Source organism: Panthera tigris, chromosome X, assembly GCF_018350195.1.
Source record: "Panthera tigris isolate Pti1 chromosome X, P.tigris_Pti1_mat1.1, whole genome shotgun sequence".
Taxonomy (NCBI): Eukaryota; Metazoa; Chordata; class Mammalia; order Carnivora; family Felidae; genus Panthera; species Panthera tigris.
In genome coordinates this window covers 121,504,393-121,523,309 of record NC_056677.1, presented here as the reverse complement: position 1 = coordinate 121,523,309, position 18,917 = coordinate 121,504,393, and the positions used below count along the sequence as shown (strand labels likewise).

General features: G+C 44.8%; 1 protein-coding gene across 8 annotated transcripts in view; it reads right to left on the bottom strand.

Moving 5' to 3' along the window:
- Positions 1–18,917, bottom strand: part of AFF2 (AF4/FMR2 family member 2) — a 452,543-nt gene that overhangs the window by 278,933 nt on the left and 154,693 nt on the right. For all 8 annotated transcript variants that reach the window (XM_042973735.1, XM_042973737.1, XM_042973739.1 and 5 more), the window contains exon 3: positions 12,187–13,047. In XM_042973735.1, coding sequence (XP_042829669.1) covers positions 12,187–13,047 — 861 coding nt within the window. The remainder of the gene's footprint in view (positions 1–12,186; positions 13,048–18,917) is intronic.

The following is an 18,917-nucleotide window of genomic DNA, read 5'->3' as shown; positions in this document are numbered from 1 at the left end:
AAGCCATTTTAGATCCTCTCTGCCAGCTTCCTCTCAATGGCCCACCTAAGTAATCACTGAATCTTACCCAAATTCAACCTTAAAAATCTGAAAAATGGCCTAATTCAAATTGCTGGCATTTCTGGTCCGGAATACCTTAATAGCTTGCTCAGTGTCCTTTCTGCCTCGAACCTCACCAGCCCTATCATGCCTGCTCCTCCCTTCCTACAATCCCTGTCGGTCCCTCCTCTAGCATGACTTTCTTAAAACATCAGCGGCCATCTTAGAGCACTGAAAAGCTCCTCAACGCCTGGAGCTGACCCCAAGACCCCAATCTTCCAGCTGAACTCCCCAAACGCGGAGGATTATTTTGCCTCTCAGGAATCATCAGGCCCGTTTGCAACCTAATGTGGGTTAGACGTTGTAGGAAATGTCCATACCGCCACTCCACCAAGAAAACTCCCAATCCTACTTCAAGAGCTAGCACACCAGTCACTGCCTTCTTGAAGAGGCTTTCCTGAACACTTCAGCCAGTCTTAGTCATCCTCTCCACTCCCAAAGAATATTCAACAACCATGTATCATATTTCACAGTGGTTTTTTCGGTTTCTGTGTCCACATGCCCTGATTTAAGCTACTCAAGATCAAGCAACATGTCTTCATCATCTCGGCCTCCGAGCTCCCGGTATAGTGCCTGGCGCACAATGGGTGCTCAATAAAAGTTTGTTGGATGAACGAGGAGATAAAACAGATAAAAGAAGATATGTCTTCTAGGTATTCTCTTCTAACGGATCTCTTCGACAATGCATATGACAATATTTTCAGATTTAAAGCATCACAATTCATAATATCAGGCTCAATGTGAACAACTCAAAATGTTACACTTGGGTTTCTCTTATGTGTGTTCTTGGGCCAAATGTTGTGCTCAAATATCCAACAAGACCATTTTCTTTGAGATTTATTATAGGTGGATTGTGGATTCAAACTGAATTCTCTGATATGGGTCCTCTTTACCCATCAATCTTGCCTGGGAGGATGTTAGGTCTATTCATCTTCCCAAGGACCTAAAGACCACGTTTGTTCAAGCAAGCAGAGTAGAGCTACAGAGAGACAGTGTGGGTGCCTCGACACATGGGAGAGACCATTTGACTTGGTGAGACCCCACTTATGGTGAGCATCCTGGTCTGCATCTCCACTGGGTGCCCGGGAGGGCACTTCCGGGTATCCCAGAGGACGCCAGTTTCCCCAGTAAGTCTGCCTCAAGACCCGGATGAATAAGAGGCTGACAGGCAAAGGCAGGTCCAACAACAGCTTTGCTCTAAAGCCAGGGACATTTCCTTAACCAGCTTTAGGAGTCACCGTTCACATACGTAGGCTAGGTGAATGGTGACTCCAGAAACTGTATAAGACGGCAGCTACCTCTGCCCCCACGAACCTAATTGATGAAATTACAACACGGATGTAACATTCTTCTATGGTACACGCTTTAAGAGCTATCATGACACCCCTGTATCACAGGATCACGGCCCTTGCAACTGCAACAACTTCTAAGGCTTTATTTCAGTTCATTTGATCTGGCTAAGATCTGACTTCCTTTTTTCCATCGAACCATGTATTTGGAGGCTTAGCTCAACCCTGTTTCAACTTTAAAGCCTTAATGACATAGATCCTTTCTTCTGTCAGTCCTTCAGAACCTAGATACTGCCCTGGAGTCTGGGCTAAACTTCATGGGGAAAGCCAAGAAAGCCATCATTGTCTAGCCTTCTCCTCCCAGAAGGCCACTGGCTTTCTCAGGCCTCCCAGAGAGACACTTGGACACTGACACATGCACATGTGTATACACATGCACAATCCCTGCTACACATCAGCTCTGAAGAGGCTGTAGGGGATGCCACAGACCACTAGCCCTTTCTTCTCATTGGACCCAAAGACTCAGGTTGTGCAAGAGGACTTGCTCTTCCTAGAATCTTAAAAATCCCTATCACCCCACACCCAAGTCAAATACATACTTCAGTGCCCTGGGAACTCAGGCACCCCAATTCTAAAACAGCAAAAGACGAACCATTTTCACCTCATGAGTTACTAAGGAAAAAGAACCCTGCTGAATGGTGATACAATTTTCGGTTTGAAAAGTATTTCTGGGGCACCTGGGTGGCTCAGTCGGTTAAGTGTCCGACTTCGGCTCAGGTCATGATCTCACAGTTCGTGGGTTCAAGCCCCGCGTCGGGCTCTGTGCTGACAGCTGGGAGCCTGGAGCCCGCTTCCGGTTCTGTGTCTCCCTCTCTCTCTGCCCTCCCTCCGCCTCAAAAATAAATAAACATTAAAAAAGAAAAGTATTTCTGATCCTGGGTGCAAAACCTTCTAGGGGTCCGCTCTCCCTCGACTACAGACATCTCTCATGACTCTAGGATTCTGCAATCTACAAGCTGCAGGGCTGGCCTTTCTCCTTCTCTACTCAAGGCCATCTTCCTGCTGACGACAGGCAGAGGAAGCCAAATGTTTTTTGCTGTCTGAAGCTTTGTCTAGATCTAGTCCAGGTCTCAGCTCACTAAGTGTGCCAAGTCAGACACAGCCCACTGCCTGGTTTGATACGGCTCGCAGGCTAAGAATGATTTTTATACTATAAGGTGGTTGAAAGAAATCAAGACAATATTTCATGACCCATGGAAATACGTGGTATTTGAGTTTTGGTATTCATATAAAAAATTTTATCAGCATACAGCCATGCCTGTTCATTCAGGTATTGTCTATGGCTGTTCTCACACTACAGTGGCAGAGTTGAGTACTTGCCACAGACTATATGGCCCACAAAACCGAAGATATTTATTCCACAGAATAAGCCTGCCCACCTAAGCTCTCATTCATAACTGAGTCAACTGCATCAACAAATTCTGTTTTCTCTATTACTTAAGACAAAAACCTTTATACTTATTATTCTAAAAGATTTTTTTTAAATCACTTTTCCACACTTTTATTTGAATCATTTATCCCCAGAAATTATCTTTCACATAGGCACAAATTGAAGAGTTTAGAGAATTGGGCTCCAAACCATTGTGGACTACACCTGAAGTCGGCTCTGAGATGGGGAAGCCCACCTGCCTCCTAGGGACTGGCTTGGGTTTTTCACAGTGAATACCGTCTGGCCTCCCTCCATTCCTGGTCTGGGAAGTGGAAGAATGACCCTTCTCACAGTGGGTTGAATAGTGTCCCCCCCCCCAAAACTCATCTCTACCCAGAAGCTCAGAATGTGACTATCTGGAAATATGGCCTTTGCAGATGTAATCAGTTAAGGATCTAGATATGAAATCATCGGGGATATAGCGCAGGCCTTAAATCTGGTGACTGATGTCCTTACAAGAAGAGGAGAGGACACGGAGAGACACACAGGAGGAGAAGACGAGCGAAGATGAAGGCAGAGATGGGAGCGATGCCGCTACAAGCCATGGGCCACCCAGAAGCTTAGAAGAGGCAAGGAAAGATTCCCCCGTAGAGCAAGTGGGTGGAGTTCAGCCCTGCCGACACCTTTCTGGATTTCCAGCCTCCATAACTAGGAGAGAAGACATCTCTGTTGTTCGAGGCCGTCCAGTTTATGACACATTGTTAGGGCCATCTACAGAAAACTAATACATCTTGCATTTCTGGAGTCTTGTAAAATTTTCAAAGCCATTTCACAGCTACGTAGCTCACTTATTCTCGCAGTGACTTTCTGTGTAGGCAGTCCACGGATGAACCGCATTCTTGTACTGATGAACAGGGAGACTCCCCCATGGAGTATCTATGGGTAAAAGCCAGGGACCTCGCCTGCTCTTTGTTAACTACTCTTGCAATCTCATGACCCACAAGTTGTTTCAGTCCGCTTGGCGGGGGGTAGGGGGGTTCAAACATTTGAGAGAAGTCTTACTCGTAACTTCTATGGCAATCATTCACATGCCCACGTTTTAGTGACCTCTCATTCACATCTCAGGCTTATCTACTCAGTGGTTGCGTTTTGGCTGCAGAAATCCAGATTTTAGCTATGTTGTCTGAGCGCTCTGCTAAAGTCATCTTACCAAATAGGCAAAAACTCAGAAACTTTATGAACCAAGGAAAGGTCCTCTAACAAGTTGTGTCATATGTTACTCATTTAGGAATATTGCAAAAACACTACTTCTCACCATATTTGTAAATGAAAAACACATGACTGTAACCTGTAATACCACAAGAAAAATTGCTCTTTTGGTATGCTTGGCCCCAGACTTTTGAAATATGAACCCAGCAAGGGAATTTCAACTTAAGCTGGATTCAGCTCGTTATTCTCCTGCCCCTTATATGCCAGCAGAGAAGCTACTTTTGGAAAATTAACCCATATATATACAGTAGCACACTGGACCCCAAATGCCATTGTGGAAATGGCACTGAAGACCTGGCTTCTAGTCCCAGCAGAGTCACTTGCTGGCCATGTGACTTCAGGCATGAAACTCTCAGTCGCTCTGAGACTACCCTTCTGCACCTATGAAAAGCGGGGATGACAATAATCCCGGACTCTCTTAGAGTCGGATCCAAATAAGATGGCTACACGGAGGGGGAATTGGGGTGATGTTGGTTAAGTGGTACAAAGTTTCAGTTATGCAAGATGACTAAGTTCTAGAGAGCTAATTAACGTACAGCGTGGTGAGTACAGTTAGCAGTACTGTGTTTCAAGCAGTACTTGAAAGTTGCTAACAGAATAAATCTTAAGTGTTCTCACCACATGCTCAGAACGTGGCAGCTAGAGGTGATGGATATGTTAACTAGCTCAGTCGCAGAGGTTATTTCACAATGTGTATGTATATAAAAACATCTAGCTGTATACCTTGAACAGACACAATTGTTACTTGTCAACTGCACCTCCGTAAGATGAGGATAAGACGATGTATGTGAAAGCATTCGTAGATTTTAAAGTATAAAGGTAGTAGGTCTTCATTATTGTCACCTATATTATCAACTCGCTTGGTAAGCAAAGAACAGTACTTTTTAAAAAGATGGCTAATTAAGGATTATTTGTTTTCACATCAATTAAAAAATACTAAAGAGACTTACAGCAGCTATAAAGAGTTTATAACTCCTCTCCAAAGCCCTTTGCATTCACTATTTGGGTTGAATCAATATGGTTATCTACTTGTCAATTTTTCTTATTCTTTAACACAGAATGTGAGCAGGCTGTTTTTTATGACTGGCTCAGAATGTACTAAGCTAATCGATATATCCAGTGATAACAGGATGATTTGGAACACACATAACAAAAGCTTATCACTTTACTGCATACTGAATCTGTCAAAATATTTTCTGAGAAGTAATGTGAAAATAGAAGTTCTCCATCTTTCACGATGTGAGTGGGTAGTGACAAAAGGATTAGGAGGCTATTTCCTGAGTTCACAGCTTGGTGTTTTCCAGTGAAATACACCATATAGCTGTTTATCTTTTTAAAAAAAATGAGTTTAATCCAGGATGAACTAGTATCCAATCCCCAAAGAAGATCCAATTCTAGCTTTCCCCTATTTCCCTAGTCTGAAAATGTCCCCAGCTGTTCGGAAGGATGGTGGTAAGAGGCATTCAGGCAAGGCTTCCATCCCTCCATGCTGTCCCCACACTCTTGGTGCGGGTGCATGACAAGGGAATGGCTGAAGTAACTTCACAAACAAGGCAGGTCTGGGCTCAACACAAAGGAGAAGCACGCCCTCAGAGATGTATAGCTAGAAGAAACCTCACTGGTGAGCTAGTCGGAACTCCCCATGTAACGAGAGGCAAAATCGCTCTGTCAAGTTCACAGAGCAAGTCAAGGCCAGATGTGGAACCCACAGCTCAGTAGACATCGTCCAAACTATACTTGCTAGTATACCACATGTTCCCTCATGTAAGATTGACTTTCAGCCATCTCCTGAAGATTCACTGAAATTATTAATAAATAGTGATGTTTCAAAATGTATCATTATTAAGGATGACTTAAATTTGCAGAGTGTAAGAATCAAAGGTTGCTGTTTTTTGTTGTTGTTTTTTTAGTGGAAGAAGAATAAATCAATCTTTTGGCTTCTTTCTGACCAAAAGAATGCTAAAAGTAACAAGGGATTTAAAAGCACAGAACACCAAGACAGTTGTGCTGAACCGAATAGCCCAATTCATTGCAAACATGGAATGTGGAAATAGCAGACATTGTTCCAGGACACTGGTGGCTAGAATCACTTACATGGAGTCTTACAAGAGAAAATACAGACCCTAAAGAACAGGATTTGAGGAAATGAGAAGGAACAACAACAACAACAAAAAACACACACAGAAAACCGGGGATCTACAAGCCCTTCACCAAGCCAAAGTTGAGCTCTATTCCTCAGCTTGCCTAGTGCTAACGAGCAAATGGATGGAAAGGGACAACGAAGGGCAGGGGCACCCAGGAAAGACAGCTTGGTTGAGTACAACCATTTTGGCACAACTTTAGAGAGAGCCTTGGGAAAGCATGTTGAGAAGCTGAGGTCTACAGAGTAAGAAAGGAGATGTGCTTTCTTTTTTCAAAGAATGTTTATTTATTTTTGAGACAGAGAGAGAGAGTGTGTGTGTGTGTGCAAGCAGGAGAGGCAAGGAGAAAAAAGGGGAGAGGGAGAATCCCAAGCAGGGTCCGTGCTGCCAGCCGTAGAGCCCAATGCGGGGCTCGAACTCATGAACCGTGAGCCGAAACTAAAGTCAGACAATTAACCGACTGAGCCGCCCAGGCACCCCAGAAATGAGATGTGCTTCCCTGAAAGGGAGTAGAGAGCACTGGAGCTCGGAAGTTACTGCTTGAGCTGGTGAGAGCACTTGGCTTGAGACAGTTTCTAGGTTGCCACACATGAAGCCTTTGGGAAAGTCAAGTTTCAAGTTCACCATTACCATCTGGTTGCCACATCACCCAGGCATTCAAGACACCTAGAAGGCAGCCTTTTGAGCCCTATCTTACTTTGGTGCCATAACCCCACAGCTGCAGACAAACTGGCCTATCTTCAGAATGTATCTTCTGTGTTCTTACCTCCCTTTTTGGTACCTGTCATTCTCTCCATCCATCCCTATTCGCACAAATACGAACTGCCCTCCTGATCCCTCTTCACCTACTGTAATCCCACCCAGGATTCAAGGTCAAGTTCAAAATGTATCTTGCATTCTATCTCTGTAAGACCTCCCGGGGTTACTCCTCTGTGTCAATGGCTGGCGAAACACCCCAAGACCGTGAGGATGGTCTCAGCCGCCCCTCCCCAAGACACCCTACCTGATCACCCAGCACCTCTGACCTCTCCATCATGAACAGTGCAAGGCTCCGTGTTCTATCTGTATCACCGGTTTTCCTTCTCAGATGCCTCCCTGGGGCCACTTCAGTCAGCTTAGGGAGACACTGAAGTTATGAGGGGATGAAGACGTGTGGTAAGGAAAATGAATTTTATTTATTTTTTATTTTTTTAAATGTTTTTATTTATTTTTGAGACACAGAGAGACAGAACATGAGCAGGGGAGTGGCAGAGAAAGAGGGAGACACAGAATCCGAAGCAGGCTCCAGGCTCTGAGCTGTCAGCACAGAGCCCGACGCGGGGCTTGAACTCATGGAGTGTGAGATCGTGACCTGAGCTGAAGTCAGACGCTTAACCGACTGAGCCACCCAGGCGCCCCACGGAAAATGAATTTTAACACCAATGACACCATGCCGTTGGAGACGTCGTCAAAAAGCACAAACGCAAAGCAACCACTAGGGGATGGACTGACAGAGGACATACAAAACTTTCTGGATCCTATGCTTGTATGGACTGAATGCTAAGATCAGTCCCGATGGGGTGGGGAGAAGACTGCCTGGGTGCTATTTTATTTCCGTGACGGTGGGCCCCCAAATAAATAAACTGGTGATGCACATCAAGTGGCAAATGCTCGGCCTGGTTGCACACAGCAACCTTCCCTGAAGGAGCTGCCTCAGTGGTTCCTGTGGAGCTGCCTGGGCACATCCGGCACCTGAGTGCTAAGTTCCCAGCATCCTCAGTGGTTCTCCCCCAAGGGACTTGAGCTTCCCCATCTACCTCGCAATACATAAAGCTAATTATACCCACTGTGTTCACTGCATAGGACACACAACAAAACCAGCCACTAAAATAAGCGAACGCCAGATCCCATCATTCCTATGGGTTCTATCAAACTTCTCTAAGAGACTCCTAACTTGGAGGCAGCTGGAGCCTCAGATAGCCTTAGGGTCACAGCCAAGAGCGGCTTGCAAGGCAAATGATCCTTTATGGTGATGACACTCCACACGTTAGTATTGTACTTATGAAAGCTTATTGACTTAGGATGGAAATACTTCATACCTGTCAGTGGCCCTTTCATTTGCGTGCAATCGTTTACCTCCCGGACAATACTAACAACAAATTGTGCCAAAATGCACAGCTATCTACACCAAAAGATTTGTATCCCAATGAGAAACATAAGCAAAAATGTATGTAATGAAATCACGTATAAAGCTACATTTATTAACAAATTCATTTCCTAATAAAATAGCATCTGCAAGTACCCTCGGTTTCCACTGGATATAAATAGGCCTTTTACTGTTTTCAGATGCAGTTCCCAGAAAATTCTTCTAAGCTCAACTGAAGAACACTTCAGTCTTTTTCTTTTCTCCTTTTTTTTTTTTTTTTTGGTTGCCTGGAATGTTAGTAAATTCTGTAAAACTAAGTTTTTAAACAAATTTTGTTCCAAAAGCATGCTTCAGTTGAAAAGCTGACCTTTCGCCATAAAGTTGGTTAGACTTCTAGAACCCTTCTTATTGATACAGAAATTCAAAGAAGCCAGGAAATATGTCAAGGATGGGCCATAAGTAACACTTCTCCACTCCAGACACAAGCACAGACACGGAAAAGAACAAGGGCATAGGCACGTGCTCGTATCATTTCAATAATAGTTTGTGTCTCCCAACTCACAAATATATTAGTATCTGCTTATTTGTGTATCTTAGAACGCGGTCTGTTTCCTGGGCATTCAGCCCCCCACTGCTCCCAAATGCACTTCACCAACACACGGGTCGACCTCCTCTCACTAGAACCAGGGACAGAGATGAGAATACACAAAGAGACCCTCTTTGTGACTGCTCTCTGGACAAGCCCTTTTAAGTAATAACTCCAAGGAATGCTGCCACTCATCAACGATGGCTACTTTGACTGGGGACCCAGAACACAACGCCTGGACCTCTCGGCGCCAGGGACCGGGGCTGAATTCTAATGCTAAGTGCTTTTGAAAAGTGCATCAAGATTTAATAGGGTGAATTTCCAGCCTTGGTCAGAGTTTCAGCCACATAAATTCCATTAGGTGCAAAGCTCCATAATGCTCCACCCCGTCTATATTTATGCCCATGTTTTAACCTACACCCTTCTAAGCTCCCTGTCAGGCTGTCAATCTCCGGTTTCCTTTCCTCCTACCCTTGGTTTTCACACTACCTTTGAGGCCAGGGTGTTCTCCTGACTTGAGGGCCCTAAGCTTGTGTCTACCCCTCTTTCAAATCCTTTCTTGAGACCAATATTTTAAAATAAGTACTCTCTTCACTGATCTCTTGCCGTGACTCTATTGCACCTGACCCATTTTTCATACAAGGCTCTACCAAAGTCTATTTGTACTGTCACCAAAGGCTGCGTGCACACAGGCTGCTCCTTGGATCATCGTCTCCAGAGTGAAGACAGCTCAGACTCTCTTTGGAAATGTACCTCTCATTGGTGCGCCAGAGTGCTGAGCAAAAGCATGAAGTCGTTTCTGAATCTGGGTCAACCACGTTGTGAATGTAGAAGAGAGGGGATTACAACAGAGTGAATCTCACTGGGTCTGTGACTTGTCACTCCGCTAATGAGGTATGGACATAGGCTGACAGACCCCTTGATGGGCCAGTACAACTCCCAGACCAGTCCTGAGTGATGGCACTGCCGTGGGAGGAGGGAACACCACCAGGTACCAGGGCAAGAGAACGGACAAGAACAATATCCCAGCCTCTCATTATACTCCTCTCTCAATGCACGTTTCCTTGTGGATGTTAAGTATTACAATCCTGTGTGAAGTCATCCAGTGGAAATTAGGATTAGGACTTCCCAATGACCGTGCAGGAGCAGAGCAGAACGAGACACGGGCGATTAGAGTCCAATTAACGAGATACAATGAACGATGGATTTTCTAGCAACCGTTTACCTTTTCCGTGTGAGTTGCTTCACACCGTGGCTTCGAAAATGTACTCAAGTAACCAATTTTCAAATTCATTCTCACTCAGCAAACATTTATTAAGTCGCTACCACGTACCAGGCATTTGCTAGGCGCTCGGGATACAGAGAAGAATGGGACGTTCCTTGCTCTCAAGGAGCTCACAGTCTAATAGAGGACACAGACACATCAACGGGTAGCTATGATACACGAAGTAAGTGCCAGTCAAGGGGTACATAAGGCGCTAGAGGACTCCAGAGGGAGCAGTCTGTAGTAAGCCTGGTGGAATTAGGGAAGCTTTCACAGAGAAAGGAACAATCGGGTAGACCTAAAGGAGGAACAGGACTTCACCGGAAGACAAGGGAGGGTGGGGACAGATGCTCTAGGCCGAGAGAACAGCAGGCACGAAAGCAAGGAAGCGTGACAACGCGTGACATGATGGGGAGCCACAGGCAGCTCCACGTGGCTGGGATTTCATCTGCGCACGAAGAGACGGTGAAACGTGAAGTCAGAGGAGAAGCATGGAATCGGCGTGAAGAGCTTTGTACGCGGGACTAAGAGATTTGGACCTTGTCCGGGGAGCGATGAGAAGGCGCTGAAGAATGCAAAGCAGGGGTGACATGGCTACGTCAGCCCACTGGGTCAGCCTGAATGGAGGATGGTCTGGAAAAGAGGTGACACTAGAGGGAGGGAGAACAGATAGGAGGGGCTGTCTGTGGGTGCCCACGGGCGCTCCGAAGGCGGTGAGGCTGAAGAGGTGACAGGCTGGGGAGATACTCAGGGGGAAGCTTGACAAGACTTGATGAATGATGAGAAGCGAAACCGCCTCAGAAATGAAACAGTATTAAAGACACGCATGCGGAAAATACAACCCTCAGCCCCACCCCTCCCCTTCTTTTGTGTTCCCATCATCCTCTGACATCCCCACATCTGCTGAGTACGGATAACGGCGGAAGGGCCAGAGGTGCACATGGTCAGACTTCTGTAATTGAGACACCACTACCTCAGAATCTGCAACAATTCACACAGACTGTCTGTGACTCCTACTGAGTAAGAATTTCAACCTACTTTCTTCCTCTGTGTCTTTTCAAGCCTTTAGGCACCAGTAACAGGAATCCAATCTAAAAGCAGTGGCTTCTTCCAATCAAGACTTGAGGAGCAGTAGGCAGCCGCTTACATGGTGGTGTCTGAGGGGCACCCAATATATGTCCCCCACCCAGGGACCACAAGGCCCGGGATCCAATCATTAGCGATCCATTCCTTTGGGAGAGGCTTTGGTCCCTCCGACTTCTCTTTTATAAGGCAATGACTCCTGAGATGGGTAGGACAGTTAGTCATTCTAAACCCAGCGGCACTGTGGTTGAGCATATGCCTTTGGCTTTGACAGAAGGGGTCAAGGTAGTGTAAGAGGGCTATGTAGGTACCTGCAGAGGAAGGTGGTGCAGAAGGGAGGACTGAGGGATACAGAGGATAACATTAGGATCTTGCCAAGGAATAGCCCCCACAAGCACTCAAGAAACTAAGATGCTTAAGGAACGCCTTCCACTTCCGATGCCAGCAAATCACACTTGTACAGTCTTGTACCTTAAGGAACTTCTGTGTTTTATGCTTATGACCTGCTACTTGCTAGTGAAGGCCTACGGTGGCTCACAATCTTTTCAGGGACCTCATACTGCTTACGACCAATTACAATCTCCAGTGTTACTAATCTGTACATATTGCTACAGGTGCACTCTCTGAAACTATTTTAGAAGTCCAAATTTTCATTCACTCAGACTGACCTTGTCTGCTGCCATTCCACATTACGGAGATTTAACTGTATTTGCAGAATGTTAATCAGTCAAGTCACAAGCCACAGAAGATCAAGACTCAGACTCTGACCTTGAAGAGTCTCATCTACGGCTCAAGAAGGTAAATAAGAGGTGCTTGTGAATACTTGATTATAGAGGTGAGAGAAGTGAACTAAAAAGAAAAAAAAAAGAAAGAAACAAACAAAACTTGAAAAATTACTTACTTCACTTGTTTGGAGAATCGTGAACTTGGGCAGTTTGGGCTTTGAACTGGCCGCACTGGGTTTTCCATCCAACAGTGATCCGAATGACAGATTCCCAAAGCTGTTCTCGAATTCAATGGAAGGTTTCAGTGTCGGAGGGATGTCCGGTGCCTGGTCCTGGCCATCCATGGGTCTGACATACGCGGTCGGTTTTTGCTGCCCCATGTTTGTTTTGCAGTAAAGCCCTGGTGGAAAGTTCTGAACCGAAAGGCCACTGCTGGGAGCTAACAAAGAGGAGGCAACTAGGGGAGACCCAGGAGCGTGCACTGTAAATTCAGATTCTTCCGGCGAGACGGACTGAAAGATTTCTTTGAAAGCATCCCCTCCGCTGGACTTGAGGCTATTGTCTTCCTTCGCAGATGGGTTTGACTCTTCGGTGGCCCCGACCTGAGGCTGTTCAGCCGGGTAGACGAAGAAGTCTTCCAGTCGGGCTTGGGGCTGGTCTTGCGCAGGCAGCTGCATCTTGTTTGGCTGGCTACTGGCCTGGCTGGCTGGTACAAGGCTAGCGTTATGACCATCCCGTGGCCAGTCAGCTTTTGATTTCCTGTTGCCGTGTATTAGAGTGGAATTCAGTATCACGACAGAAGGCGGAGGCATTGGGGCCGAGGGGTGAGTGTTATCCTGGTGAGGCGGGAGCATTCGGTTCTTTTGCTCGGGGAGAAAGCTTGGCTCGTTTTTGTTGATGGGAGGCTGGGGCACAGAATTCTTTGGGATTCCCACTAGATGATTCTGATTAGAATGGTTAGTTAGCAAATCCTTCATCTCATCATAGTTTCCCAGCGTGTTCTGGACTCGGTTGGCAAGTGCATCACCTTTGTTTGTCTAAAATAACAAAAAGATGGGGGTGGGAGGAGAGAGAATGAATAGGTTTGTGTTTCCTAATGTTAATGTTTCAAACAGATGTCCTAAGCAGACTAGCATATAGGGTTCTTTAAAATTCTCATGCTGCCGTATAATTTCATACTTTTCATGTGCTATGTAAGAAAAAAAAAACCCCAATAACGCTATGGAAAGAGCCTCTTGGAATGAGCTGTGTGATTAACGTTTGTATACTCCCTGGCCTATCCTTAAACGTGCTCATTGGGAGCAAGTTTTAAATGACGTCGCTGAAGAATTTTATTAGCAAAATAACTTCTTTTAGGTCAGAGGAGCTGAACCGTTACATTCCGCGTTGTGAGGGACAACTTCAGCCTGGTGAGCCCGGGAATTGTAATGGAACATTCGACTTATTTGTTCTTGACACGTCAGCCCTTTGCGCCACATTATACCATGAAAAAGGCTTAGCCCATTGGATACGGAAGTCGGTGAAATCGTGCGGTCGTGAATATATTGGTTCAGAAAAGCTCAACATCTAATTGAGCTAACGTGACTAAAGCGAATCTAATTCCTTTTAATGAAAGGACTGTATAAATTACTAGTGTCTGCCTACACATTCTGGGGGCAACTGTGTTTACGTATTGATGATTCATACTCGTTTGCTTTGAAATGGTGCAATTGTTCATCAACACTGACTCAAGCTCTCCTGTGTCTTTTCAATGATTCAGAAAAAAATTTATTCAAGGACTTAAACCGCTGCTTACGTAAATCAAAACAAAGTCAGATTTCCAAAGTGATGTTGGCCACTAAATCGTTCTGTGGGCAATCAACATACCGGCTCTATCTTCCCCTGCAGGAAATACTAATCTTGTTAAAATGGCTGTGGTTGTTCTTAAAACAATTAAGTTCCTGCATGGGTTTCTGTAATACAGAAAGCACAGCTATCAGAACTAGAAAACGGTGGCTAGCTATATACTTGGAAATGACTTTGACAAAAGCTCAGCTGTTCATCTCCGAGAGCGCCTTTGTATAATTCCCTTTACCTGCCCAAAGGTGTTCTCAAAACAAGCGGTTGAATTCAGAAGGGCAGAGGACTTCTTTGTGCTTAGGCTGCACTATCCGGGCCCAAGATATTGCAATGAAACACGGCTACTGGCATCCGTGGGGCCATGTGGCGGCAGGACCACCGGATGGGGAAGACAGCCGCCCTACGTCACCTCTGGCTCCCAGGAGCCATCGGCGTGCCCTCCATGCAGGGGAGGCAGTGACAACTTCCCCATGGATACCGCCTCCACTGCAGATGGAGGTTGAACATCTCAGGTTTCTCATTTGCCCTTAACACAGCCCCATCTCCCGGCATACTCGGGGGTGTGCCTATCCAGGCCTGGGATTCCAGACTAAACGTAGGCTGTATGGCCGTGTGCTGTTCTCTGTATGTGAGGAAGAGGGTGCAGATGAATGGAGGGTGAAGGGCAGGAAATGGATGAAATCACCCAGAGAAAGAAAATACAGAACGAGACGACCAGGCTCAGGAGGCAGCCCCGGGGAACGTCGACCTTTAAGCGACTGAGAAAAGAAGAGGAACCGGCAAAGGATACCAAGAAGGAGCGACCAGAGAGGGAATCAAAATCAAACTGGTGACCTTGGCCCCGCTGTTAACATGGTCTCCATAGAGTGTATTCAGTATCCAACTCACAGCATGTGTGAAGTCATAGAAGACATTTCCAAAGAAGTGAGGGCAATTAGGGAAATCCGATTCCAGAGATTAAGGAAAAGTATGTTAAATATATGCTAAAAGGGTTCTGTCGGGGAGGGGGCATTTTAGAGATCCAATAGATGTCCATTTGAGTTTTCCTATCCACGAGAACATCTGATATGGCCTCACATGCAACATTGGTGCTAAAGCAGTGATGAAACAATTAACATTCCATATAATCCTCAGCCGAATAATCGCTCCGTTTTCAGAAGTACTTTTGAAAGGCATATTTAATAGATAGATATGAGCAGAACTCATTTTTATTCCCTGAAAAATCCCTACGTTTGTCCATTTTAATGGGATAAATTAGTCTTCAGCTAAGGTCAGAATAAACTTTGTATATACAGTGGGGTCTCCTTTGATGACGTGGTACAAACGAACCATTTGGGTAGCAGCCGAAACCAGTCTCCCTCCTATTCAGACCCTAAATTCAAAACAAGGAGATCTCATCATGCTGAAAGCCCAGTACAAATTTGATGCAAACTTTAAATACTTGCAAAGTTGTTCTGGTCCCGCAAACAGTTTACCTCTTGGGTCAGATTATTGCTTAACGAACACTAACACCTGGCTGTCTCCAAATGTCTGAACTGTTTATTTCCCATTTCAAACACCTTTAGTTTACATTGTCTCATTTTAATGAATTTGGACATGCTTCCTTCCCTTAGACAAAGAGAATTCTATAAGCTGAGTGCTTTTCCTTTTTGCCTTAGCTACCAGGAAGCTCAAAGCTCAACTTACCCAACTTTCACTGAAAGGTTACTGGACTTTCATTGAAAGTTCATTGAATTTCCACTGAAACGGAGTTCTACAGAATCAGAACCTTGCCTCGTGATATCAAAAAGACCACCACAATACCTCAAAGCCCCTGAGAAGTAATTCACTCTCTCCGGGCCAACACAATCAAGTCTCAAGAAACTTGAGACTCATCTGCTTGCAAGCAAGCTAGTTTAGCAGCAAAAAAAAGGGGCCACCCACACTCATCTTTTCTTCAATGGAGAGAACATTGGTTAGGTTTTAATGTCTCTTTATTAACTTCTACTGTTATAATGATCTGGGCTTCCAATGCATGCTAAGATTTTTTTCCCATCTCTAGGTTTTGAAATTAGGAGACCTTCTAACCTGGCCAATGTCTAAAACTGTATCTACGTAAATAAAATCAGAGGAAAATTAAAAGTTCTCTCAATACGTCCAGAAGGTCAACCTCCTACCATACAGGGTACGCTACAGTAATGATTTCTTTTCCTGCATAAAACCACGAGCTCTTAAAAGTCAAAGACCGCCTTTTGTTCACCTTTATATCCTCAAGGCTTAGCACCACGTCAGATGCACATCAGGTACTCAAAAACTCGTTGCTAACACGAACAGAATCAAATTATAATTCATACCTTACCTATATCAAAATAAAGGATTTGCAACAGCTTGGAGTAAAAGGTACATCAAGAGAAAAGCAAAAGCCAGGCTACCTTGGTTACCGTGATTGAACATTCAATTGAACTTTGAGTTTCCTGGTAGCTAAGGCAAAAAGGAAAAGCTCCCAGCTTATAGAATTCTCTTTGTCAGATGGAAGGAAGCAGACATATCTTAATTTATTAAATAAGACAAATGGCTTTCAGATACGAAAACGTAATAGGAATTCTTCTCATTGGTTCAGTTACAAGAACCTCTGTACAATAAAACCATTTTTTTCAGCCCCAATCTCACAGAAGATGCAAAGATGATCTTTATGTGGCTTTTTCTTACAATGACAAAAAAACGAGAGTGTTGCGTTAAAGTCTAACTCGGTGAAGGCATATCTCTATGTGGAGTTAGGGGGCTAGGCTAATGGCTCCAGGTGTGGGGATTTCCTGTGCACAAATGACCTGGGGGCGGAGCCGAGACAACTTGGAGGAATGAAGGGACGTCCACTCCCTTAGACTAGCTTCCTCACAGAGCAATGGTCTCAGAGGGACTCGTGAGCGGAACTGCACAGCAGACAGTTCGAGGTTGAGTTCACTGGCGACACTTTCTGAGTTGCTGATCGAAGGAAGAAGATCCACATGCTTTGCGTAACAGACGTGCTGCGGCTACAGGTAGGAATTACCATGGTCATGCTTAAGACACATACTGGCAAATTCAACACAGTCACGAGGCAGGGTTAGGACAGAGGACACACAGACACATAGCCTCAAAAAGTCCACCACTGAACGATCTCCGAATAATCAGCAGTACAGTCCAGGTCGCCTGAGTCGCCTCTCTGCCTCTCCACCACCAGAGCTGGGTAACTGTCAACCAGTTTTTAAATTTCTCAAGATGTAGCTATGAGAGCTACCAGACAGAAAACCCAATGGGGCCTGAAATACATTTGTGCACACCCGCACGATGCACTCTCATTATACACCACAGCAACTTGTGATTCACACTCCACATGTTCTGTTTCACCCTCCGGAGTCTTAGTAATCCTATTAAGGAGCAAGGTATCCTTGGCAGTCCTGATTGGACATTATAAACATGGCAAAAATGAAATTTAGCCATTTCAATCAATTACAGCCTTCTTTCAATAGGCCGATTCTTTCCTTCCCGTGCTAGATAATTGGTTGATTCTTAAAGGTAACCTCTGCAGCTATTACTTTCTAAGTAATCACAATTTCTCCATCATCAAGGAAATGCATTTTCCAAGTATTTTCAGGCATAAATTACACGTCTGGTTTGTGGCTCATGACTAACAGCACTCCTCCATTTAAGCTTTTTGCCTCTCATTACTTTAGGAAATGCAAAGTTGCCTCAGTTTGCTTCTAATGCTATCTACAAATCAGTAAGTAGAAGTTCATCGCAAGACTAAGGTCCTAGGAGGCTATTTGTACCATGGCATTTCTTTTTAATAAAAGTCACAAAATAATTTAAGTTTGGGGGCTCATTTTTTCCTTTTATTTCATTGTGGCTAATGCGTGTGATTTAGTAATTCCTTTTTCTCTAATTGTAATAGTTTTACAGTTAATCTCTCTAAGCTGTAAGTTGTTATTTCTTTCTTTAATTATAATAACAATGGTCTCTTGAACTTGTACAGCACTTGCCAGATTTCAAAGCAAGGTCTCCCAGCTCGTTTGACTTGATCCTTACAACACGCACATGACTCAACAGAGCAGCTCTGATCTCAGTCTGCCTTCTACCTCCCCGACCCAAATGACCTTGGGTAAGCCACTTAATCTCTCTGTGCCTTGCTTTCCTCATTCTTGTAGAGCTGCAAAGAGCTAGAAATTGTTAGTTGTTGTTGCTTTCTCATCATTATTATTATCAGGGATTCTTTTATATCAGGTATTCTTATTCAGTTCCCAGAGGAGGAAACTATAGGTCAGAGGAACGAAGTTTCTTCACCCAAGTCACACAGGAAGTAAGCTTATCAGGTCTTCTGACCTCCTATGGGAGGATAAACAGCTTCCTGTGACAGATACTGAACCACACAGAACTGGGTCTAGATTCATCACTTACATGGATATGAAGCAGCAGAGAAGTCACCTCGCCTCTCTGAGCCTCAAATTCCTTGTGGTCAACATGAGGAAAATGAGTACTCCGGCTGCCATAAGGACTAAACACACATGTATAAAGCCCTAGCACGTGCCTGGCGTTCGGTAGGCACTTGATACGTGCCAGGTCCTTGTCCCGCCCAGTCTTTCCACACTAACCTGACATGGCAAAGAGCTTCAGAGTCTTCAAGTGCTTTTGAAGACATCCTTTTCAGCACCACAGCACAAAGTCAGATTTGAAAGTTATAAGCGAAAAACGCAGCCATCACCAACCAAATCTAGGGGTGGTCAACATTCTTTCCATTCTGGGAACGGTACGGGTGAAGCAAAGAACGGAAAGAAACCAGCCAGGCTGATAAGAGATCACCATTTCTTCTAACTGCCAAGAAAGGGCAGTGGGTCTTAGGGACCAATACTCACTGGCTACTTTATGAACTACCAACACCATTGGACAACTCATCAGGCCGCGTTGTAGGCTTCAAGATGGCAAGAAGTTTCCTGAAAGTCCTGATCCACCACCAGGAGTTCTGATTTTTAATTTGATAAGCATTCCTACCACAACCCTAAGGAAGGGGTTATGGTATGTCCTTGTCTCTACCAGTGGACCGTGGGCCAGCTCT